The following is a 25,505-nucleotide window of genomic DNA, read 5'->3' as shown; positions in this document are numbered from 1 at the left end:
GCACATTTTTTATATATTTTTTGGGGTTACATCTTTCAATTCCTTGAATTATTGAACAAAAAAAAAGTCTCATGTTGACTGTATAATTTATTAATGAAAATATTATTAGATAGTTTAACCAACAATTTCTTCAGTTTCTTCAATGACTTCTTCGACCCATTCTTCAATTTCTTCTGATTCTCCTTCATCAGCCAACTTGAGTTGCTTGCCCAAGGCCTCACGTTCCTCATTGAGAGCACGCTCGGTGCTCTTTCTCCAAGCATACCATTCTTCAAGAGCCTTCTTACGTTCAGCACGAAGTTTGGCAGCTGTAGCATCACCCATAGCAAGATCTTCTTCATCGAATTGCTTAGAGTATTGACGAAGATTCTTCTTGATCTTCTTCTTTTCCTCTTCAGACAACAAGCTTTCGGGACGAGGTCTCCACAACAACTGTTTAAAGTTTTCAATGTTTTGCTTGAATGAGAGTTGACCCTTGAAGTCCCAAACACAGAAACCATGGTCAGCAGAGTTACGCCACATGCTGGAACCAGTGACAACATAACGACCAGAAGGATCCCACTCGACATCACTGACACCATAGTGTTCTTGAGTAGACAGCAATTGAACAGAGGCACCAGGTTTCTTCTTGTCCTTCTTATCACCAGAGAGAGGCTCGAAATCAAGATCGTAAAATTCGAGATCTGAACTGCTGGAAGAACGCAAAGTGGCCAAGACAATGTTGTGACCCTTAGGAGACCAGAACAAGTGGTTGCATGTCTTCTTTTCAAGTGTCTTCATCAATCTGAAGCCAGAGGAACTCTTCTTGGAGGTATCAAGGTGGAAAAACTTGACGTCGGTCTTGATGGTGACAGGACCTTGACCGTGAGCAGGGGTAGCACCAAAGTTAGGATCACTGGTAGTGATAGTAGCGAAACGGTATCCATAAGGTTCCCAAGCAAAAGCAAGCATAGGATCCTTCAACTCGATGGTTTCAACAGGAACACCCTTTTGGCTGACATCAAAGATTTCAATGTTGGCAAAGGTAGACTTCTTGGTCTTTGTATGACGATCAGCCTTGACAGCCAAGTAGTGACCTTGGTTTTGCCAGTACAATTTACACTCAGACACATTGAACAAGGTCTTGGTAGCAACTGTTTCCTTGGAGGGAACACCGATCATGCTGACACGAGCAGGTTGGTTACCCACTTCAGGAGTCCAGTAAGCCAAGACTTCTTCCTTTTGATAAATCTTGGGGTCAGAAGCATCACCTTTTGAAGGTGACCATTCAAAGTCGACAATACCAGGGATTTTGATACTCTTCTTGCCGACCAAGCCCATAGAAGGTGCTTCATAAACAGATAATTGTTGACCAGGAATAACACGAGCAAAGTGTTTTTCAGAGGCAGACCATTTGAACATAGGCCAGCGGACAGTCTTTTGTTCTTCAGAGGTTTGGACAAGAGGGAACGTACGAAGGAGATTGCCAGTCTTGACATCCCAGATGGCGACTTGGTTTCCTTCATCATAATCAGAATAAGGGTGGCCTGATTCAGGTAATCTGGCCAAATTGATGGGCTCGTTAGACCAAGTGACAAGGTATCGTTCGTTGGGAGAGAAATCGATCAACTTGACACCAGGATGAACGAAACGCACAATCTTTTCCCAAGAAGGACCACCCCAGAGAGCGATACCTTGAGTGTGGAAAGTGGAAAGGTAAGAACCTTTAGGTGACCATTGAACATATGTTTCAGTCCAGTTCTATTCAATCATTTTTGTCAATGGTGGTATACATGGAAATAAATATGAAACCTACAGTTCTAGAGTAAACGTGTTCAGGTGAATCGCCCTTTCTGTTCCAAAATACAGATACATCATCGCCCTTGTATAAAACAAATTGGTCACGAGCAAGAGGATCCATCAAGAAACTCTTAAAGTGTTCTTTAGGAACAAATGGTTCAATAGTGGGTTCAACATATTCTTCATTCATGTCACTGTATTTTTCGACATCTGTAAACTTGTTGACGCTTAAGGTAACACTTTTACTCAGTTTGTGTCCATCCAAATTCTTTACTGCGGCATGAGCAGATTCAGCTGAAACAAAATCGATAAAGAGATAACTATAGAAACATCAAGTTTTTTAGAATGTATAAAAAAAAGAAAGCTTTGATTTTAATATTTACCCTGAACTGGTCTTTTTTCCTTCTTCATTAGGTGTCATTGGCATCCAAATACCGTTTTCTTTGATTTCACCAGCACCCTTTGCGAAAAGTTTTGTTAAAACAGTAATAAGTTTTCCTTCTTTAGCTTCATCGACAATAGGGGCGCCATCGACAACGACGATGGTGTCAAAGTCAGTCTCAAGAGGCACATGGTGCTTTTCATAAATATCATCAAAGTTGATGTCTTCTATTCTTTCAGGAAGATTGTTCAAATCGAGACCGGGCATTTTGTCTGTGTGAATAGGTGAAAGAAACAATATGAGACGAAGAAAAAAAAAATCTAATTTTTTTGGGAAAGACACAAGCCACAAATTTTACTTTTTATGAGTAAGGAAGTCTTTTTAAAAAAGAGATGAGTTTAAGGACGGGCGATGGATGTTGATAAAGAAGGAAATCATGTGCTATAGCAACCTATTCGTCCCAATGGACTGGTACGAATTGATTGATTTCGTACAGTGGGAATGGAGGGAAGGACGCGTGTTTGGATCTTGCTCCGATGCTTTTTTTAAAGGTAAATTCTCAGCTGTCACGCATTGTGGAAAAAAAAAAAAATAGAACAATTTCTTTTAGGTTTTAGTGAATAAAAGACATGTCAAACGAACAACAAACTTTGGAAGATCGTCTTCTTCGACTGGCTGCTACTGATGCCAGTGATTTACCTGAATTTCCTGATGACAAAAGCGATTTACCTTCTGACTTTGAATACAACCCAGAGGACTATGAAGAAGAGGAAGAAGTGATTGAAGAGATTACTGAAGCTGAATTGCTAAAATATTTGGACCAACAAGAAGACGCTCTTACAATCTCACAAAGACTATTCTATCACGAATTAAATACAACAGAGTATCAACATAAAAGCAATACTTGGGACCTTCAATGTTTGACAGCTGAAGACGTTGAAGCGCTTTATGGCAAAGGTTGGGTTGAACTTGAAGGATTAATTGACTTGGATATATTAAAAGGTTAAAACCATTCTTTTGTTTATAAGAATTCAGAAATATAACTTTCTTTTAATTCGAAAAAAGGCGCTTATGAAGAAGCAAAGAATTTACGTGAAAATAATGTGCTTGTACCAGCAAGTCGAGTCAAAGAAAATTCCGACGACCCTTTTAGAGATGTTACTGCTCGAGATGATGCTATTGTCTGGTAAGTTTAGGATAAAATTTAAACTTTTTTTTTTTTTTTTTTTTTTGCGTATAAAAAGTAATTTATTTTAGGCTTGATCCTCAAAATAATCTAGATAATCACGTATCTACCACGCCTCCGCCTTATCTTCAAAAAGTCTTGGAATTTCTTCAGGGACCGTTTCATCATGATATTTCTAACATGATTCGGTTGAATGGAAGAACAGAATTTCAACTGGCCTATTATCATCCTAATGGCGCGCACTACGAAAGACATCGGGATGCTCTTCCAACAGATGATCCTGAGGATACGGACCAAAGACGTGTTACAGCCGTGCTTTATCTAAATCCAGGTTGGACATCTGGCGATGGTGGAGAACTAAAAATCTACGGCCGTCTTGATAAACACGGGATGCCCGTAGGCGCTGATCGATTAGTGAAACCACAGTTAGGAAAGATATTGCTCTTCCTGAGCGGTGTCGTTGACCATGAAGTCATGGCTTCTAAAAAACCAAGATACGCGCTTACTTCTTGGATGCGATAAAACGAGAAATTTTTTACACAGTCATGCAGTAGCTTTGTTACACGAATAAAGTGCACTTGTACATTTTAATGTTTCATTTCGTGTCACACAATCTCCTTTTGAATCGCGTTTGCACATGTTGTCCATCTCGTATTGTTCAATGCTTTGCAGCTTTGACCTGTAAAGTGTTCGAAAGCGGGGATCATGCTGTCCAATAGATGAATGTGTGAGCTCAATTCTATAAGCTACAAAAGAAGAAGCATCCGAAAGCTTTTAATTCTCAGCAACAATAGTTACAATTTGTACAACTCATTTAAACTTTTAATCTTTTTTTTTCCTGAGGCATTTTTCTTTTTCTTTTTTTTCCTCATCGTTGTTTATTGCAAAAAAAATTATTATGAAAGAAGGCTTTCAGTTTGTCAAGGTTGAGCCTTGTACAGACGAATTGGAATTCATTGGACAAATAAAGAAATCAGCTACAAATAAAGGGAAAAATCTCAATGGGAATATTTTATTAGCACTAAATAAAGCAGTAAAGATAAAGTCCATCACTTTAAAGTTCAAAGGAAAATCTCAAGCAGCCTATACTCGTTCAAGTGACTTGCAGACCTTTACTATCACTGCAAGTGTGCTACCGAAATTAAAAACAAAGATAGTTGAAAAAACAATAACGCTCAACGCGGGTCAACATACCTTCCCGTGGGAGTTGGATATCCCAAATCTATACCCGCGTACTCTTAAAACAGAACGATGCAGAATTCAATATTATCTAGAGCTTAAAATATCCCTAGGCGTTGGTCGATCTTTCACTGTAGAGCATCCTATTACTATTCACAGACACTTGGTTGCCTCGCCTCAATCAGCTGTGCTGATAAATACAAAAGTTTACAAGCATACATCACCAGATAAGTTTTATTGTGAAATAGAGATCCCTAGAGTAGTCTGTGCTGGACAAGAATACTTTCCTCTATCTATCAAGTACTCTTGCTTTAAAGGTGTATTAATTAACCACATTTGCACACACCTTGTTCAAACCGAAGTTTACAGGTACAGAATTTAAAAACAGCCAAAAATTTCCAAAAATTTATTGATAAACAGACCAAAATAGAGTGCGAAATTTATCAAAGATTGAAACTGAAAAGAAGGGAGAAAAACCACAGCCACTATCAAAAACAATGAACTACCTTGGGCCTTATGTCTATAATTACATAGATAACCAATCAGACAATGCTTTGCCACTGCTTTTGATGCAAAACTTGCCTCAAGATGGTGTTATATATGGAATAGAATCACCTTTAATTGCCGTCTACCATCAATTGGATGTTACATTTGATCTGGGTCATAATAAAGTGCAGATTAGAATTCCTATCCATTTGAGTTCTATCTCAAAAGAGTCCCCTAGTTCTCCAGCCAACTATACTGTAGAAAGCCAACCTCATCAAAAGCCAACCTCCACCAAATTGTTTAATTCCCCCGTTCCTAAAGATATCATCAAAACACAGTGCTCTGTTGGCAAGTCCTCTCCTTTGAGAAAATGTGTATCCGATCAAAACTTGAATAACCATAAATTAGAAGAAAGATCACCTTCAACAAAAACTGCTGGCAGTAATAACAAAAGTCTCAAGCCTATCGATACAGATCTTGCCAATAAGCTAGAGCGAATGAAACTAGAAGGCTCTAATGAAGTCAGTTCAACCGCACAACTTTATTATATGGGCTCACCCTCTCTGGGACCTGCATCACCCGAACCCAGCCTGAGTCTTTCTCCGCCTCCTAGACGACCGCGAAAGAAAACGTTGACCTCAGATGAACCCGGCCACCCTCTGAGTCCAACGGTGATGATGACAAGAATACCTGAAATAGATGACCTATTGCCCACGCCACCTACCTCGGGTCGTTTACCCGTACTGACCACACCCTCTTCACCTCGCAATGTATATCCCAAATTACATCCAACGGATCCCTATACCGAAAGAGCCATTCGCAGCATCAGCATGAGTCGAAGTAGCAGCGACAATAGTGCATTAAGTCGTCGAAGCAGCAGCAGTAGTTGCAGTAGCACTTGCTCTACCATCCATCCAGCCAGACATTATCCTAAAAATGTATTCAGTGGAAGGAATTACCCAGAAGCTATCACCAGCCATTATTTTACTGCAGAGTTACCCCCTGTCCCAATGCAGTGTCAAAGCGATGAAGACGAAGAAGACTTTGATCTCTTGATCTATCGTGATTTGATGGATGATGATAATCTTTCAATAAATTTATAAAAAAATGATTTGTCAATTTTATTATAAAAAAAAATGAGAGGGTAACTATTGGTACACAAAGGAAGGGATGACAAGTTGAAAAGAAAGGATGAGAAAAGAAAGACTCTTTTTTGATAGTTATTTTTGGTATAAAGAAGCTAGACTAACGCAAGCTCTAATGTCCAGGTTCTCCTGGCCCATAACCGGATGGATTCTCCTTCTAATTCGACTGAATTCCCATCCCACCAACATTTTCTCTACAAGAAATAAAAATTCAATCGGTTGCATGAGGTAGATCAACATCCAAACTTACCGCGGGCTTTCTCCAAAACAAAAAGAGCTTTTGAGCCGTCGCCATATGATTATCAGGCCCGATTGTTTTCAACAAGACCATGGCCATACTCACAATCGTGGTTCGCATCGGCTCCATCTCACGGTATCCCCACCGATCATCTCTTTGAAAGCCTGCATCACACAACATGTCAATCAAATGCTGTTCTGCCACATTGCTCTCTCTTGAAATATTCTTTTGTAAGGCATCAAAAATAAGGTTTTGCTCCTTCAAGTAATGGCCCGAAGTCAACTTGAGATGTTTGACGTCTTGCTTCTTTTGTGTGGGAAGACAGAAATATTCCAACTCTTCACGCAAGACAATGATGGGTTGCTTTGTCAAGAGTGTGTAATAAACGGGTGATGTCGCTGCTGATGTCGTCAAGAGCTGTTGAAGATCGGCATCTTGCTGGTTCCTGTCTCGTATCTCGGCTGCGTAAGAATAAAATTCAAGTACATAATTTAAACAAGCGGGATCAAAGTCAACCAGGTTGATCTGTTCGTCTACACCTGCTGAATGACTAGAGAAGCCGTCGTAATCCTCCTCTTCGTCATAATCTTCTGTAGGTCTTGCCAAGACAAGCCCATTCGGAAACATGGCAATCAATAAACTTTCTGGTAAATTGACAAGTGTATCTCGATCAAGTTCTAAACGAGTACCTCTTAGGTCGAGTTTTAGTTTTTGTGGAATGCCATGGTGATTATCAAACTCGTCAAACTCATCTTGTAATTGCTCTTGTTCTGGAATTTGATAAATAAGTTCTTCGTCATTATTTTCTGGTTCAGGTACCTGTGTTATAGGTGACTCTGAAGACATGATTCTAAAAAAAGAATAAAAAAAAAACAAACAAAAATGTTTTTTTTTTTTTTTTAAGCAAGTAATCAGATCAGTTTTTTCAACTCGTTTTCAAAATATAAATCAAGCTGCTTGTACAACGAATGTATCTGTTCTATTCTTTTTCCTTATAAAAGCATCCTATCTTTTCAAATCAACTTTTATATTTTCACAAACTATTCTTCTACATCACAATAAACACCAATTCTTTAGGTCTACACTTGGTATTATTAACCAATTTTTTTTTTTTTGTATTTTTAACTGGTTATTTTGTCTAGTGAAGTTTCAAAACATGTTTATTGTTGAAGTAGATTGCACACAAAATCTTAAAATTGATTTTGTGTTACTTTAGAGAAATATAAAATGCATTGTATCGTTGATTACTAATGAGTTTAGATGTTTCAACCCTTTATATTCTCTGTCCATAAAGATTTCAATGCTTCCTTTTATTTCTTGTCAACACATTCAGGCCTTTAAATATAATATTTATTGAAACAAAAGCAAACAAGGATGACTTAATAAGTACACCATCCATTTATGCTATAGACTACAAAGTGCCTTTTTGTAACGCATTATCGCACGAATGATAATTATAACTTGATCTGTATTCATTGTTCAGGAACAGAATTGATTCTCTCTGTTTTGCATTCTAATGTCACATGCACATTCGTGAATGATTGTCTTATTGGTCAAGTTTGAGAGTCCTTGAGCATATATTTATTTAGAGTCGTGGCTTATCTTTTTGTTTCTGCTGTTGCTGCTATCCTAATTTTAAGCATGGCTTGATCCTATAGATAAGAAGGTTTCAGTCATGCTGGCATTCTGAGAAGTGCAACATTAGATACACTGCAAGAGATACAAAAAATCACTTTGTCTCCGACTGATTCATTCTTTCCAATTATGAATACCGCTGAAGCTCACTTGAATTGTCCTGATATTATGTCTTCATCCATTCATGAAACTACTTTATTAAAAGATGATGCTTTCAGATTGACTAATGACTTTGTTGGTATTGTTAAAGTATTTCCTTGGCTTTAACACGTTTAATAACTCTTTTTTTTTCGTTTCTTAATTGCAACCTTAGAAATAATTCCAAAAAGGTCTTGGTCAAGCAATCGTCCAAGTCAATCAACCAGCTCAGTTCTCAACACAAATAACATAAATAACACCAAAATAAGAATGATACGCCTACCAAGAACAAAATCAAAAGAAAGTGTGAGGGGTAATGCAAATAAAAGTATAGCAAAAGGAAGAATTAAGATTGTTGAACCACACAAACCAATACTTGCCAATAATAGAATAGAAGAGCCATACAAGTACATTGATAATAACAATAGAGAAATGGATCAACTTACTACAATGATGCAACACCATAAAGTATCGGATGATAACCATGTACCTTCTTCTGAATTTAAATTCTCCTTTCGAACCACAAGCAGTAGTAAACATAAATCCATGATTTATAGTAAAAAAGATAACGCAAAACATGATACGATCCGACAAAGAGTCATCCTGCCTTTACCAAAACGTAAATCAAGAAATTCCCCAGAAACAGAATCTGAAAGGAACACAAAAGATAACCGATCTCTATTCACTATGCCAACTTCGCCTTTTACCTTTTTATTTGAAAAACCAATGCCTAAAATACCCTATTTCACTAATGAAAACCAAAACTTACAACAACAACAGCAGCAAATACACAACTCGTCATCATTAGTGTCATTGGAAACAGCAAACTCTGCTATCAACAATAAGAAGGATAGGCCAAGTATGTCAAAAAAGATGAAGAGTATGGAAAGAGTACAGGCATGTTTAACAGATAGCGAGACAATCAAAGTACAACCACAGCCAGAATTCTTTATGAACCACACATCACAGAATAAAGCCACCTTTGACTTTCCAAACTTCAATAATGAAGCAAAGAAAACATTTAGCGTGGATGCTGTTGATACCAACGAGAGTCATACCACCTTGGATACTTTTGTACCAAATCACGGTGCATTCACAGACAAAAAGGAAGTAGAGAATAGAAAGATCTTGAATGTCAAACCCCCTTTGTCTGTGATCAAACGATCTATACCACCACCCAATCCGATTGCAAGTAACGTAAGCCATAAATCAAAAGCAGCCAAAGACAGCGAAAAGAAAAAGTCGAGCAAGACGATGAAAAAGAAGACGAAAAGCAAAAAAGGAGAGGATGTGGCTCCAGGAGGATTTCTTGCTTCTGATATCACGCTATTTGAAAATCCACTTTCGGATGATTGGGTTTGCTTCTTTTGTCAGTTTGATATATTTTGCAATGGATTGGAAGATGCAAAGAAAAAGAATGGATATTATCGACGAAAGAAGGAAAGTCTAAGTAGGATGAGAAGAGCAATCAGTGAATTGGAGTCCTCTGATGAACTATTTTTTAATCAAGAAGAACAACATCATTGCCATCATACATGAAGCATTATATATACAAACACATACATTATACACATACAACGCTATTTATATGTAAATTTCACTTTCCCTCTCTTCTTCCTTTCTTTTCCCCCTCCCCTTTTTTTTTGTACATGTTTATTAAACCAACATATGTACATACATTCTCTTTTAACCAAGATCCATCACTTCTACTTGTCCAGCAGGGCTGTTTTCAAATCGTTGTGCTGTTCTATGTTCAAACTCTTCAATCATATACCAATCTGGATGACCTTGTAAACATTCGGATGGAACAGTCTAAATTGATATGACGTTAATTTTTTTTAAAAGACAAAGAGTGTATATCATTCACAGCCAAAGATAGATCATTGTACCTCTTCTTCATCATTGCCATTTCCCCAAATAATCGTAAACCGTATTTTACCTATCGAGTTTCTTACTTTTCTAGTCACTTTTTTTATTCTTTTTTTATGGTATCTTGTTCTCATCTTGTTTGCTTTTATTTCTTCTGATCTTTCTTCATCGCTTTCTTCCTTTTGCTCATCGGGTACATATAATCGGATCGTGTCTGGTCGAACAAATGTATTTCTTACTTCGGCTGGTAAAACAGGGATAGAGACGGAAGTAATAATGGCATCTGCTATCCTTGGATGAGCATTCTTTTGTCTCTTTTTCTATTGGATTTTTAAATATAAAATGTTTGTTTAATCTTTTTAAAAAAAAAATACCATTTTTGTCAAAGTGCAAAGTATGAAAAGGGAGAAGAAGAGGAATAATTTTTAATTTCAGAATACAAATCAAAAAGTAAAAATCAGAAGGCGGAATAGTGAATAGTAGTCTAACATGCTTATTATTTATTTAATACAACAAAAATAATATTATTTAGAGGGGGAGGAGGGGACGTTATGTCCACAAAGGATAATCTTATTCACATATCATATATAAAAGTTCACTCGTCAGTCTTGCACTCACAGAGACTTCTGTCTTCATCCTTCCAAAATCAACTTCTCCAAACGCGTCAAATCCAATCTTTTCAAGATACACCTTTTGCTGATTCATTCTTTCAACCGATCCAATCGTGGGTTCCGAACATGCAGTAAGCAGAATTTCTTTGACAGCCTCGATCAGCAACACATTGTTGCTTGAAATGACAATAGAGTTCATTTTGGGTATCAAGGACTCATAGACCAGTGCGAATACCTCTGGCGTGGAAACAGCAGCTTTCGACAGGAATCCATACAAGAACAGCCTTTCGGATTCGGTTTCGGCAAGACTCAGCATGCCGACCAAAAGGGATGAAAGAAGAATACCTGTCGTGTTGTTAGGAATATCCATCATGCGCCATATGGCCATGTAAACATCGGAGGGTACGGTGAGAGTGTCGACATCAATATCCACACCACCAGCCAAGTTCAGTAGCTCATGAAGCGCATCATTTTTGGCCGCAAACGGCAGCAGCCCAGCAAAGTAACCAAGACACCGGCTTTCCACCTTATTCGTCGTGAAATCAAGTTTTGTTTCCGTTTCCAAAAAGTCAGTTAGGCACATGTAAATATTTTCTCTGGCATCCGAACATCGGAATCCCTTGAGTAAAGTACCGGCGATCGCAAAAGAAAATTGAGTATCAAAACTAACACCAGCCGCTGCGTCAATGTTGGAGAGAATAGAGGCAAAGGGGGCCCGAGCCTCCATCAAGACATCCTGGACAGACCTATTCTCAAAAAAGTTGTATGCACTCATCGTGCGTAGAACAGCGTTCAAGAACCTGACAGCATGGGAAAAGACCGCGGGATGATTCATTTGGACGATGGCAATAGCAAGCCAAAACATGGGTTTTAAATACCTCGATCCGGAAGACAAGTTGTGCACAATGTTTTTGAGACACATGAGAATACTAATCACAAGCTCAGAATTATTTTCGTCAAAGCGAGAAAGCTCGTTGCGAAGGACAACCAAGATTTGGAATAGGAGATCATCGTCAATTTCGTCTTGAGCAAGACAACCAAGGATGACAAAGGATCGAGGTTGCAAAGCAGGGTTAAATTGAAAAGTCATACTAGTGGCTAAACTCATCCAACGAGCCCGCCAAGCATTTGCAATGTCTATATTATGTATATGAGTACATGTATTTCAGTCAACTTGCGTTTATAATCCAATCTACCTGTACTAGGAGCTGCATAATTAATCGTGTCTAGCAACAATTGAACGATGGTTTCAAGCGAGGTAAGGCTCACGCTTTCCACATCGTCCGTTAACGTTTCATCGGTAATCGTAAAAGCATTGGCATACGATTTATTTAAGCCGAAATGAACACGATATTTACCATCTCCTACATCATCCATAAGGAATTTCAGTCTTTTTCTATTGCTGCTCATCACAAAGTCAGAAGTTACCAAGGTATGAATCGTGTTGACCACAAATCCATGGATAGAAGAACGTATAAACGTAGGACCTGTAGACACCAAGAGTGCCATAATATGAAAACAATCGGCCATATAGGGTTTTCTAGGATTGTTGTTGAAGAACGAAAGGGTCGTCATGCATCGTATCAAACAGGCAATCTCGCCCCATACAGGGTGCTTGACCACTGTGCCACAATAGTTTTGTGCTGTACTTTCAAGTGCTCTTCGGGTCCTTGTGACAATCTTGCCACGAATGCTATTGCTACTCATAGTCACAATCGTATTTGCAACAACTTCGGCTTGTGGTGATCCAACCCCATGTTCAACAGAGTATTGAATAAGGCAATCGATCATTATATTATGTATTTCGTACATCTCACCCAGCACTTTCCATACCTTTCGTTGGATTTGTTCATATAACTACAGAAAGGTATGATATTAGAACTATGTATTTGTAAAATAGAAATATAAAATACCTTTGGCTTTTCAGCTGTCAGAGTAATTAAGGAACGAATAAGTTCTTTGACCTTGTGGATATCTTTTAAATTGTTTCCGTGAGTAAAAAGAGCTAGATTGTTCAACCAAGGCACAATGTACTCCAGCGTCAAAAGCTGTCTGACAGGCTCCGCGTTTGATCGATTGAATCCCAAGACACATTCACTCAAAAACTCCAAAGTCAAATGGACTTCACTGGTCGCAATCGCCTTGCTAATGTTAACAATAAAGTCTGCATCATTGTATGGAACGCACATGTCCTTGGCAAACACAAGTTGATTCGCAGCACTGAATCGGAATGAAATACAAAGAGAATAGAGCAAGTTGTAAGCAGAAAGTCGCAAGTTTGGATCTTCACATCCAAGGTTGACCAGTGCCATATTAAGCATACGACCAGGAACATCCATTGGGTGAATACCATGGCTTTCATTAGTGATATTTGTTTCAAAGTTCTTTTTACTGCTCAGCAAATACTTGAATAAATTAATTTAGTGCCTCTTTTCTTCTTCTTCCTTTAGTATTACTTACCTTATACACTTCTTCACGGTTAGGAACTATAAGTGACATAGTCGACTTACCACGATGAACAGTAATATGAATTTCCCCTTCATCGTTTGCCTTTTTATTTGGCGTTGCGGGGGGTAAGTAAATGTCTACTAAATCATTCATACTGTAAATGTTGTTTAATATCGTGTTCAGACTCCAAAGAATTTCTTGTTCGCGTATCTGTAAGAAATAAGTAAACAATAAATAAAAAAAAACGATAAATCATTGACCCTACCGTAGTTACTTGAAAATATTCTGCTCCAATCTTTATTTGTACGGGTATCATAGATTTGAAACTATTTACAATAAAAGCATTCTTAATTGTCATTCCCATTTCCCTTTGTATTTCATCTGCCAAAGAGGTGTTAAATATTTGTTTAAAAGTATAATTAACGCACTTACATGATTCTTTGGGAAGTCGAATCTCGAATGGCGCAATGTATTGAGACAATTCGCTGACACTAGTTGAAAATTTGGTTCGTCTGACTAATCTATTAGTGATCACTCGCGGTAATTTGCGAATATAGCGCTGAAAGTAAAAGTTAGGGTTGAATACATGGAAAGCAACCAAAAAATCATTCAATTCACTAAATATGAGCTGAAAGAATTGATTGAACCAGTGGATGGGGATTTCACAATCTTCTGAAAACCGTGTCAAGTCAAACACCAGCTCAAAAGGTCGATTGAGACTAGGCTCCATTACCTAGGCAAAGAAAAATAAGTATTTCTTTTTTTTTTTTTTTTACTTGAATAGAGATTTACCCTCAACATATAATACACCAAAAGCTCGTAATCCAAGTTATCTGAAGGTATATGACGAGCAATCAAGTAAAAGACTGGATTACCACTTCTTGAGACACCACCTTGATACATAACGTTCAATGACTGTATACTGTTTAAATCACGATGTTTGTTTCGACGCATAAATTCATTGTAATGTGTGTTTCCACTGACAAGAGCATAGTTTCGTACCATTGAAACTTCTGCCTGTGTTGCATCCGATGGAGGCCCCATTTGACCAAGCAAATTGGAAAAATTCTCCATGGTACGCTTCAGTTCCAAGATCTTTTGTGTTTCATTAGGTGCACGAGATCGTCGTAAGGATAGATCGCGAGAGATCTTGTCAAGGTTTTCAGACATGTATCTGTGCAACTTCATGTGAGTCAAGGTTTCTAGACGGACAACAGGGGTATCTTGAACTTCTTCCAAAGGTACTGCGGCTATTTCGCGTAGAAAGTTGGCTACTCTGTATAGATTGTTTGTAATAAAGTCATTGAGTGAAATAAGGTGGGGTTCTTTGGCGCCAAACATGACGTTATTAGCTAAATTCTGCATGAGTCGAGTTGCTTGCAGCAGGATCTTTTTCGTATTTTTAGATTTTGGTAAGGCTTGTTTAGATACTCCAGAGTTTTCAGGCGTTAGAATGGCTGGATTAAACAATCTTAAAAATACAAACCCTCCTACTTGTGTCTTGGCTGCATCTGAAAATCTTTTGTTCACTGCATTTACCAGAAAAGCCAGTTCCTGGCGAAACATTCTGTCCATAGAGATTAGGATTTTTTTAACCATGTTTTTCTTCTTACCTAGGAGCAATTGAAGCAGATTTACAGATAGCACCCAAGAGTATTTCAGTCACCTTACAAACATTTCGCTTATTTTTCATGATGATTTCTACGGATGCATCCTTTACTGGGTCCATTTCCCATGTCAGCTCTTCTTCAGGTAAAGCGTTGATTAACTCCAAAGCAGGCTGAAGAGTCGTTCTTACATAATCCATACAAGTATTTCTTGCAAATGTAGACAATATTCGGCTTGCCATATTTGTTCCTCGAAACAGGGTCGATTCTTGCTCTATTCTATGTCTTAGCTACCTGTACTTCTTTTACTTCATTAAATCTTACCAGCAGAACCGACTTCCTTCTCTATGACAGCTTTTAAAAGCGGCAAGACCTTGTTTCTCGATTCAAATGCCTCCAGCAGGACTTCGGCCACACCAGCAGCATCTCCCGTTGGACATACATCGCAAAGAGATAAAGCGATTTCCATATCTGACTCAACTAGTAACTAAATACATTATTTTTAAATTAGCAATACATACGTGAATACACTTTTTTTTTTTTTTTTTTTTTTTTTTTTTTTTTTTTTTTTTTTTACCTCGACTAATTTGTCGTATCGATCCAACATGATGTTTTCAGCCAATGTATCAAATTGAGCACCTTGGTTAAGAATGTTGGACAAGACTTGTATAAAAGCACTTCTTGTTCTTGAATCTTCATGATATCCCATAGCTAAAGTAGACCTTAATCCTACCTCTACATTAGCACTCAATAAATTTGATATGGCATTCACTGTTGACTCCTTGAGAGGCCCCCAATAGGTATCTGCCTGTTTGACGGGAAGATTGGCTTTAAATGTCAATGTGGTTGCATATGGACTATTTACATTTTGGCCCACTTCAGCCTACAGGAAAACAATATGATTAGATCAAACAAATGTAAATGAAAACGATTGTACTTCTTGTCTGTGACATCTGTCTAACAATTGTGTGAAAAACGAAAAGTATTTTTGAAACAGTCTATTCTTGCTGGTCGCTCTGTCTACTTCACGGGATTGCTCTGCTGTTTGTAGTGGAAGCTTCGATAATAGAGCGACAATGGCCTTTAAGCAAATCTGATCCAAGTCTCGTTGAACTTCCTTGTTTTGCAAGTTGTTTGTTTCCAATGTAGAATTACTAGCAACAAACTAGCATTGGAGAAATAGGTTATACATATGTTCTTTTTAATAAAAAAAAAAAGAGCTTACCAGATTGAAGGCACTTGTCCATTCTATAATAATTTCAAGCAATTTATTCTTAACTCGGACATCATCACGTATCACAACCTGATCCTTTTTCAACATAAGCACTTCAACGAGATGACACATCATGATCATTATACGCATTGTTGTGTAGTTGTCGCGAGGCAAACGATTGATATAGTTGGCAAAATGAAGAGCAAGCGTACCAAAATCAACACTAAGCAAATAATCATTTTCAGTCAATCGGTCAAGGATCATCTTTATAACTAGCACCGATTGCTCCACAAACAACGTATTGGTACTACTGCACAGTATCTCGCCATCAGTATTAAGGCATTTGCTCATCACGCTTTCCATTTGTTGGAAAAGGATGACATACAAGGAAGGTGAAAGGTCACCTCCCAAGGTATCCTTAACCGTCTCTCTGACGACCACATTATCTGAAGTAAGCAATTCAACCATTTCAACAACAAATTTCTCAATTAATATTGCTGATTTAACAGGCGATCCAATGCGATCTCCAGCTTTACTTTTTTTGAGTTCATCTTGAATGTTTTCCTCCTCCATTTCGGCTGTTAATCGACTACCTCCCAAGGCAGCCAAAAATCCAGTATAATTCTGCCACTCTGTCTGTTTTCCGTCATCAACTTCCTTTCGGCTGATAGGTGCCGGAAAGGGAAGTGCTGCACCGACGGTGGCTGTTGAGGATTTAGCAGATGGCCCTCTCAATTTTTCGTGTCTTACCAAGCCTCCAATTTTTTTGGTAGAGGTGGAGGTGGTAGAGGAAACAACAATGTCGTTCAAGTCCCTGAAAGTATCAGTACCATAACGAATTACAATTTGCGTTAAAATCTTCCATCTCTTCCAAACTTCTTCCCAAGCCAAAAGACTACCTGGTGTCGGCACTGTGATCATTCTTAGATATTTTCTCACTCTTTTCTGCTGTGCTTTTTTGCCTACAAACAGTTGCTTGCGTGAGCCTTTTGTTGCTGGCTCTTCAGAGCATAATCCTTCGTAGATTTCACTGTTGTATCTGAATGCAATCATACTTTGACTGTTTCTTAAGGACGACTCTATGATTAAGTTGTCCTTGTCTATTATTTTTGATTCTTTACACAAGTAGCCTAAACACCTAATAGCCTTTGAGCATATTTCTGGAGTGGGTGAGCATAATGAGACTAGCGAAGCAATTTCAAGTGTGACCATCGTTTGGTTGCGTTCAGGAGCATCACAGAGCTCTTCAGTAATGGCCATTTCCTATAAATAGATTGAGCTCAGTGCTGAATACATACAGGTGCCAAACTACTTTATTTACCGAAATATCTGTCAAAAAAGTTGTCCTTGCATCCAAAATATTTGCTAGCAAGTCCAAAAGAATCTTCATGGATGGTTCTGTTTGTCGAGTGATATCCAGTATCTGCCGTGCAATTGATAAAACTGCTTGACACGAAATCTTCCAAAAATTAGCCATGACTGTCTCACTTGGCCCCCAATGAACAATGATTGAAGGATCATGCAGCTGAGTTAGACAATCAACGACAGCACGTCTTACACGATGATCTTGATGCCTCATCAAATTTGTCATTGATGTGACTAATAATGTGTTTTCCTCTACTCTTGTCTTATTTCCCTGTTTTTTAGTATCATTAGTTTACATGTCCGCCTCACACGCGTAGCACACATTTGTCTTACCATCAATGCGCAATAAGGGTCCATGCGAAACAATTTGAGCATGCTTTGAACTAGACCTGTTGTGCTCTGCAATCTTTTATCGCCGCTGCTATTTGCTTTTTTAGATCCGATGCTGGATATTTCTGATCTTGAAGACAGTTCAACTTGAACCGTTTGTATAAATATATGTCGTAATGGTGTGCAAATAGAGTCATACATTGATTTAAGTGTTGGGTTCCAAGGTAATGTTCTTTCTTCTGACGCAATGCCCAAGCAGGCATCAACAAGTGCCTGTTTAAACATGAGAGGAGCATTGTCATCTAATAGAGTGGGTACGAGAGTACAAAGTGTTTTAGACGGCTTGAGTCGTAATTGAGTCAACAAATAGTTGGAAATCAAGTTTTGTTGATTGATAGTGTAACCTAAACTAGAAGAAAGTGTGTCCAAAGCTGAGGAACGGGAAAAGTCCCATACTTTTTCACGTAATTGATCTTCGATATCTTCTGCGATATGCCGTAAAATTGTGTCATCGTTGGGTGCAATAAATGAAGCTGCTTTACACAGATCAACATAACACGTAGCAGCGATCTCCTGTGTTCTTATAGAGTCCAAGGCGCTTTTTAATTGTCGAGGGAATCCAGTCTAGTATTAGAAAATATAAATTTAGCTGTGGGAGAACTCAGCCTTTTTTTTTTTCCTTTCGTTTTCTCACCCTTCGATTTTGTAAACCTTTATCGTCTAAAAATGCTTGTACAAAAAGGTCGGGTGATAGGATTAAAAGGATGGTTTGTAATGGCCATAACACTGCTTTTTTACGAGAGCTATCTGCTGCAACATTGCACATGTCAAAAAGAATCTCAGATCCAGTCAGAGTTGGTTTACTGCTCTTGCAAATATCAGAAAATTGATGTGGTTTCTCAGAGATCCAATTCCAAATAGCAATTCTTAACATTTTTGCGAATAATAATTTACCATTTATCTTCATGTTTAAGAAATAGGGACTAAATTCTATTTTTCTTGGTTAAATACATATCAAGAAAGCCGTTTTTCATTTTTTTTTACCTGTTAGAATAGTACGTAATTTCGATGTATTTAGGTTTGTAAAGGAAAGAATTCTGATTTCAGGAGGATTTGACTCTGAATTTTCGTTAGTAGCTGCCAAGATATTGACAGTGTTTTTAATTTTTGCATAAAAAGAATTCCAGTTGCTGGCACTGATATAACACAACACTTTACCCGAAGTGTTGTAAACCTCACGTATATATTCCATTAATTGCGTATCTATTCTATTTGCTACTGCTATCTCGTTGGTTTGTTCAAATGCTAATAATTGATCATTGCGCTCTTCAATGACATGTAATTGATTTAAAAAACGCCCCATTAAATTCAATAAGAACGATACAAGTGCTTCATCCAAGGGCGGTGGATCAAGTGCAATTTCCTCTTCTTCCTTGGGCGGGGTTGATGTATCGTCTGTATAAGCGCCTACCGCTGCCGCTGCGGCTACTGCTTCCTCTGTGATGTTTGCTTCACGAGATATTCTTCCTATGTGTTTCTTGTACCAAGACCAGTGATACTGTAAACAAGCAGATAAAAGTCGAACAATAAACAATTGAGATTGTATGATATCGGAAGGAATAGAGGCGTCATCGATTGTAGAGGTTTGGACAGTCTAAAGACGCTTTTTTAATTAATGCACAGCCTTAGTTTTCTTTTTCTTTTCTTTTTTGGTCACCTTGGAAATTAATTCTAACACAAGCGCAAGTTGGTTAACAACCACAGACAATTTATGGATTGATAGTTCAATAATGGCGGCCACTGTTGTATGAAGTGTAAATTCTCATATCTCTTTCCCGGGATACTAAACTTACCCGTTTGTTGTGTTAATACATCCTGTTCTAAGCTCTCAATAGTCGCTCCGGTGTTATTTATTGGTAGCTGAAAAAAAAAAAGAAACAGTTGTCAGACAATCAAATATCATGTAAGTTCTTTATCAGAAAATTTAATTTACTCGAACTTCTATTCGCTTAATTAAGCTAACAATCAACTTGGCATTGGCCCTCATTAGCAAAAAAGAAAAAAGAAGAAAAAAAAAGAATAAGGAATGACTTTTGTTAGAGAAGTAAAAACAAGAAAGAAAAAGAGATAAAAAGTATAAGCTTAAGAAGGAAAAGAGAGAGAAAGAAAAAGATATAAATGAGATTAAATATATATAAAAGATAACACCCTTTACTCGCTCTGATCTCTCTCTCTTTCTCATTTTATTCTTTGTCGCTTATTAAACCTTGTTTTCATTTCAATCACAGTTTAACCCTGTGTCACTTTTCTTATTCGATGCTACTTTACTCACTAAATTGCCTGGATAAGCATTATAGCATACGAAACAGAACAAACCAGGATGAATCTTTAAACAAAAAAAAAACAGATGTGCGGGAAAACAAAGAGTAAAGGAAAACTGATGAAATATCAAAACATTTTTTTTTTTTCCCACCATGTCAAGAAATAAGTGTACAGCATATGTATGAATTCAAAGCTGTATTAGGGATTGGTTTTAGAATTACCAATTCTATTAAAGACCTATCAAGAATTTTTTTTTATTTAAATGAATGGCTTATGGCATTCAAGAAATATTTTATCAATAGATATGGAACGATATTTTTTAAATTTATTCGATTATTTTGGAACATTTATCTGTCCAATCTTTATTTCAGCAAAGTGGAATAAATTATTACTATAAAATAGGTTGATCATCATTTTGTAACACTCGAAATCCCATTAATAGAATGACATTTTGAAATCAAAACTTTTCTCCCCTTTTTTCTTTTTTTTCTTTTTGGGACGTGCTGTCTTTAGTTGTTCTTCAAGCCTAAAAAAGTCAAAAGATTTCATAAATTAAACCTCCTAAAGTTATTATTGCATACAAAACAGTCGGCATAAAAATAGAAAGCGCTAGTGCCTCTACAATTAAACTTGCAACAAAAGCACTTTTTATCCAAAACACGGTTTTGATAGGTAGCTTAGTAAATGTCCTCTCCGCTGGTGTAAGGGAAAGCCCAATCAAACAAAAAAGTTTCATTTGAAACACATCACTGTTTGATTAGATAATATCAGCTCTTTTTTTTTTTTTGCCCATGTCAAACGCATCATACTAACTCTCTCTATATAAGAAATGAAACCCAGGTTTATCAGCATGGACTAGGATCGAATGGCAAAGTTATTTTTGCTCTGATAAACAAATTTTTTGAATTGAAGCCGCCGGCTTTGTAAGTTTGTACAATTCGAGTAATATCCTTTAAGTTAAATGGACATCCTTCAAGTTTTAGATGCAAAATAAAACTGCTTTGTTTGAGCACATGTAACATCCCTTCTTTCTTTTATATATATATGGAGACAAATCTCAAGTTTATTGATGTGACAGACTAAATTGTTTGGGCTTTAAATATTTTTTTTTGGTAGAGTTGTTGAGATTGCTTGTCTTTTGGGGAAACGATGAGCCAGATTGCGAGATGCTTATTCTAAAGAAAACAGGGGAAACGCCTGGTGAGCGACATCATCTTGTAAAAGAGTTTCACGGAATGATTGACGGATAAGTTTGTGTACGTTTTGAAAGACAGAGGAAGGAAAGAAAGGTTGCTTGTTAGATAGAGTTCCATGAGCCTTCCATATGGAAAGTAGAGTATAACCAATAATGATGTCCAGAGAGACGGGAAAAGTACAACAATTTCAGGAGGAAATAATAAAGTAAATAAAGCGCTTTCTACTTGTATTGGCGTAGCCACAACAAGACGAGAATAATCATCTCAAGTCCTCTGCCAAACTTGCCATTTCTTGGGGCATTGATAAATAAAATGTTCAAATGTGTCAGTGCCAGAGTTACAGACGGAACAAGTAACAAATGGAAAGTTAGCAGGGATCAAATGGATGAGTAGAGAGCGATGAAGGATCTTTCGATGTAGAGTCGATACCAAACGTTTCGGCAGGCAGAGATAAGTGGGATTTTCCAAAATAAAGTCCGTTCTTGTGAGGAAGAGGATATTTTTGGGTTGGAGGATTAACATCAGCGATGCAGCGATTTTGATATATCTTTGAAGAAAGAATTCCAACAGAGCCAGAAGAGATCAAGTTGAAAGTCTTAAGAAAAGGCGTGGCGTCTACCTCATTCGATTGATCTGGTGTAAACGGGTGAGGTTCTAGAGGTGTTATATGAACTAGAATGAAAGGATGAACCAGGAATGAAGAAAGGATAATTTTGTTTCCCCGAACAAGATGTAGAAATCTGCGAGCGAGATAGGGATACACAGTCATCTCCAAATTGGTACACATACAGAGAAGGCTGATGGGGGGCCTCAAGGACATAGGAGATGGACAACCGCAGTTGAGTCAACGAGCGTCGAATTGGATCAACAGGTGACTTACTAAGCGCACCGGAGTCAGATCATTGAAGGCAAGTCGCTGCGTTAGGCGCCACTGACTGATACTCCGAAGGCAATATGTCCACAGCTTTAAATAATAGGTAGAAAGGACTGTGGTGAGATCGTATCACGGTCGGACGGAGATCTGGAAAAAGGAAAGAAAGTTGATAATCGTCCAACGGCCACGAACGCGGAGTAGAGGAAGCCACAGCCTGTAAGTGATGAAGCAAATAATCTGCCAAGCGAGGAAGCACTGATGATTCGCGAATTTGTCTAGAAGACCAGAAGACTGCGAGAGGGCCATCCGGAACATTGCTTAACAGTGGGGTCATCCATCGCAGTTGAAGAACATATTGTTGAACTCATGGTTCAAGTACACCAAGACCACCTAGTCTATCCATTGCAGGTTTATAAAAATCGAAAACATATGTTTCTTTTTTTTTTTTTTTTTATAAAGCAAGTGAACAAAATTAAAGATTCAGTATTCGATAACAAGAAATGAATCTAACTTGCTTGTCAGTTAAAATTCTATTTTTGGAAAACAGATGCATGTTGGCATGTATTTAAAGAATGCCATGGTTATACGAAGTATGCATATTGATTCACAATTTCCCATCTCCTGCAGCGGTTTGTTTTGTTTGAATGGATTGGCCTTCACTTTACTTTTCATCATTGTCCTATCTACTTGATAGTTTTCTTGTCGATTTAGGATAATCAAACTCTTTCAACCTTAAGTATATGAACAATGGCCATATAACAAACGCTTGCTTTAGAATCCTAATGAAGATATCTCTGAGAATTAAAAATATAAAAAAGGATACAGTCTGTTTACATTCACATTCATTATGAACCAGTGACACTATAAAGCTACTATTGAAAGCACTGATAATTCTCATAATAAAAGAAAATAAGTTTAAAAATATTGAATCACGACTACTTCTGATGATTTTTAATTATTTTCTTGGACATCCTTATTTGATAGCATTTTGTATATTTTTTTATATAATTTGGACTTGTTCGAATCAGCTTTTTGTCTAAAATAACGAATGGACATGCTGAATATTAAGACTTACAAGGTATTTAATCGGTTTGGAGATGACATAACTCTGGGATTCACAAAATTAAAGAAAGTGTCTTTTATTATCGTAATAAAAGCTTTATCTGTTTACAAACAATTGAATTCTTACATGTACGCACTGTTGAAGAATTAGACAAGCATGAATTCAAAAACAGCCTTCAAACAGCATATCAAGAAGCAGAACCAACAGACGACTAAGGCAGCCGCAATGAACACGTAAAATAGTAAATTAATAAAGATCATGCGCATATTCCCATTAATAATGCTTTTACTGTATGAGGAACAGGAAAGGGGCAGCTTATTGACAGTTGAAGTTGTGTTATTGCTTTATTTTGTTACTAGAAAAAATATCTCGAGCACATGATATGATGAAAACTTAAGCAATGAATAATTATGTTTTCAGTGATAAATTCAACGAAACAATGATAATAATGTAGGTTAATAAATTCATTTATGCTACTTTTTATCTAATAGTCAAATGAAGCTATTCGATTGAAAGAAATAATAAGATAAATCTGGATTTATATAAATGAAAGAATATTGTACATCATTTTTTTTTTTCAATATTTTTATAGATTGTTTAAATAACAAAAAGAATAAAGCAATGCTCAATTGAATTGAATGGTTGCATTGTTAATTCCAAAACATCTTAATAACTTGAAGCGTTTGTCTTCTTCATTATCTAATAATCGACTTTATTATGATCCTATACTTTTATAAATCGTAAAATAATTCTCGTCTTTTTAAAGTGTTGTGGTCATTTTTTATATGTAAAAAATTAAACAGCCATGGTCGATATTTAGTAATATCCAAAAAATCCTTAAACAAAATAAACCCTTCTGTGCCAAACACTTTGACTTCCAGTGCTATAAACTTCAGTTTCACGACCAAGGTTTATATATATATATATATATATACGCTTTGGAACTCTCAAACTAACATTAATTAATCTAGTTGCAAAGATTGCATCTAAAATCGATGTTGTATTTGTTTTCGTTTAGGTATTGCAACTATTGCAAGAGTTCCTTTCTTTGTCCAAGTCATGCTTCGTTTCACATTAATATGAAAAGCTGTTTCATTTTGAAAGACCCAATTTGTTGTAAAGCCCAAGTCAGTTTGCTGCCACTTTTGAATCCAATTATACCGTTTTTGAATTTTTTTTTTCTTCACTATTTCTTTCCAAAGAAGGGTATTATATTTACTTAATGTATAGGTTATACTGAATTGTAATGAAGCTATAAACAATACTACCGAAACATTGAAACATGCAGTCCTGCATTAAGTGGCCTATTAATTCAATTAAAACAGCAGAAAGATTCTCATCAATGTAATTTAAAAAAAAAATTTACGATTCTCTTCAAGAGTACGGTAACTACCTGATTTTTTCTTCTTCCCAAAAATACTTTCAGAAGCTTTGTAATAATGTTTGACCTATTTTTGGACTGTACAAATATGAATACTTTATTGTCTCGTAGAAGCACTTTGGTTTTTACTTCAAAAAAAGAAACCACCGTTTTATTTATATAAAAGGTAAAATATTAAGAAATTTTTTATATGATAATTACAAATGTAAAGTTCAGCATTCTTGTACAGAAGGATTTTTTGGACGACAAACATTTCTTAAGTGTAACTTTACTTTTTGAAATGACTGTAAGTTTCATGTAAATTCAAGTTGCTACTCGAAATTTCTACTCGTTGCATAAACTTTACCATAAAAGGAAACTCAGAAAGTTTATATTTCTCGATTATTCCTTGACAAAAGATATATAAATACGCATTCCCTCTTTCTAGCAAAGAGTTCCTCAGTTTATATATTAACAATTATATCAACTATGGCTCTTACAAACCGCTTTTTTAATGACGCTTTCCGTGACATGCACCGTGCTATTTCTCTCATGGATGATCCAAGCTTCTTTGACAATGCCCGTCGTTCTTTGCGCTCCGCAGGTAGTTCTATTGGTTCTGTGTCTCGCTACCCTGCTACCAGCATCAGTGAGACACCTGAAGGTTATGAACTACAAGCTGAATTGCCTGGTTATGACAAGAAGGATATTCATATTGACCTCACTGATGATCACACTCTGCTTTTGAGCGGCTCAGTTGAACATCGTCGCGAATCTTCTTCCTCAAATCAAGAACAAGAGCAAACTACAGCTGAATCTAAGGATGTCAAGTCCACATCTCCTAAATGGTGGGTAAATGAAAGAGTATCTGGAAGCTTCCAGAGATCTTTCAGTTTCCCTGATCCTATTAACTCCTCTGGCATCAAGGCCTCTTATGAAAATGGTATCTTAAAGATACTTCTTCCTAAGGCTAACAATGAAAACAAAAAACGTATCACAATTGACTAAACAATCATCATTTGCTTATAACTATTCCCTTATATCATTCATCCCCCCTTTTTTTTGCTACATTTCTTCAT

The 25,505-nt window shown here is 37.0% G+C and overlaps 8 protein-coding genes across 8 annotated transcripts; 4 read left to right on the top strand and 4 right to left on the bottom strand.

The window, feature by feature from the left end:
* Positions 1-114: 114 nt before the first annotated feature.
* On the bottom strand, positions 115-2,428 carry RO3G_10928 (uncharacterized protein; the record flags this gene model as incomplete). The annotated part of the gene is made up of 3 exons (XM_067665512.1): positions 115-1,740; positions 1,796-2,099; positions 2,163-2,428. 3 exons carry the CDS (start codon positions 2,426-2,428, stop codon positions 115-117), a joined length of 2,196 nt encoding a protein of 731 aa, XP_067521613.1.
* A 362-nt stretch (positions 2,429-2,790) lies between these two features.
* RO3G_10927 (uncharacterized protein) lies at positions 2,791-3,869 on the top strand (the record flags this gene model as incomplete). The annotated part of the gene is made up of 3 exons (XM_067665511.1): positions 2,791-3,163; positions 3,227-3,347; positions 3,419-3,869. The coding sequence occupies 3 exons, from the start codon at positions 2,791-2,793 to the stop codon at positions 3,867-3,869; spliced, it is 945 nt and encodes a 314-aa protein (XP_067521612.1).
* Positions 3,870-5,023: 1,154 nt separating this feature from the next.
* On the top strand, positions 5,024-6,115 carry RO3G_10926 (uncharacterized protein; the record flags this gene model as incomplete). The annotated part of the gene is made up of 1 exon (XM_067665510.1): positions 5,024-6,115. The coding sequence occupies one exon, from the start codon at positions 5,024-5,026 to the stop codon at positions 6,113-6,115; it is 1,092 nt and encodes a 363-aa protein (XP_067521611.1).
* Positions 6,116-6,252: 137 nt separating this feature from the next.
* Positions 6,253-7,241, bottom strand: RO3G_10925 (uncharacterized protein; the record flags this gene model as incomplete). Its single annotated transcript, XM_067665509.1, has 2 exons — positions 6,253-6,351; positions 6,408-7,241. 2 exons carry the CDS (start codon positions 7,239-7,241, stop codon positions 6,253-6,255), a joined length of 933 nt encoding a protein of 310 aa, XP_067521610.1.
* A 1,653-nt stretch (positions 7,242-8,894) lies between these two features.
* Positions 8,895-9,707, top strand: RO3G_10924 (uncharacterized protein; the record flags this gene model as incomplete). Its single annotated transcript, XM_067665508.1, has 1 exon — positions 8,895-9,707. The coding sequence occupies one exon, from the start codon at positions 8,895-8,897 to the stop codon at positions 9,705-9,707; it is 813 nt and encodes a 270-aa protein (XP_067521609.1).
* A 900-nt stretch (positions 9,708-10,607) lies between these two features.
* RO3G_10923 (uncharacterized protein) lies at positions 10,608-18,578 on the bottom strand (the record flags this gene model as incomplete). The annotated part of the gene is made up of 17 exons (XM_067665507.1): positions 10,608-11,394; positions 11,527-11,785; positions 11,845-12,505; positions 12,562-13,053; positions 13,109-13,134; positions 13,252-13,306; positions 13,431-13,477; positions 13,529-13,829; positions 13,889-14,663; positions 14,710-14,977; positions 15,028-15,190; positions 15,281-15,586; positions 15,728-15,868; positions 15,929-17,179; positions 17,238-17,552; positions 17,615-18,235; positions 18,306-18,578. 17 exons carry the CDS (start codon positions 18,576-18,578, stop codon positions 10,608-10,610), a joined length of 6,741 nt encoding a protein of 2,246 aa, XP_067521608.1.
* A 2,918-nt stretch (positions 18,579-21,496) lies between these two features.
* Positions 21,497-21,949, bottom strand: RO3G_10922 (uncharacterized protein; the record flags this gene model as incomplete). Its single annotated transcript, XM_067665506.1, has 2 exons — positions 21,497-21,801; positions 21,919-21,949. The coding sequence occupies 2 exons, from the start codon at positions 21,947-21,949 to the stop codon at positions 21,497-21,499; spliced, it is 336 nt and encodes a 111-aa protein (XP_067521607.1).
* A 2,966-nt stretch (positions 21,950-24,915) lies between these two features.
* Positions 24,916-25,434, top strand: RO3G_10921 (uncharacterized protein; the record flags this gene model as incomplete). Its single annotated transcript, XM_067665505.1, has 1 exon — positions 24,916-25,434. One exon carries the CDS (start codon positions 24,916-24,918, stop codon positions 25,432-25,434), a length of 519 nt encoding a protein of 172 aa, XP_067521606.1.
* Between the last annotated feature and the right edge of the window lie 71 nt (positions 25,435-25,505).

The sequence above is a fragment of the Rhizopus delemar genome, genomic scaffold (genome assembly GCF_000149305.1).
Source record: "Rhizopus delemar RA 99-880 supercont3.8 genomic scaffold, whole genome shotgun sequence".
Classification (NCBI taxonomy): domain Eukaryota; kingdom Fungi; phylum Mucoromycota; class Mucoromycetes; order Mucorales; family Rhizopodaceae; genus Rhizopus; species Rhizopus delemar.
Note: the sequence above shows the minus strand (reverse complement) of the source record. Positions and strands in the feature narration are given on the sequence as shown.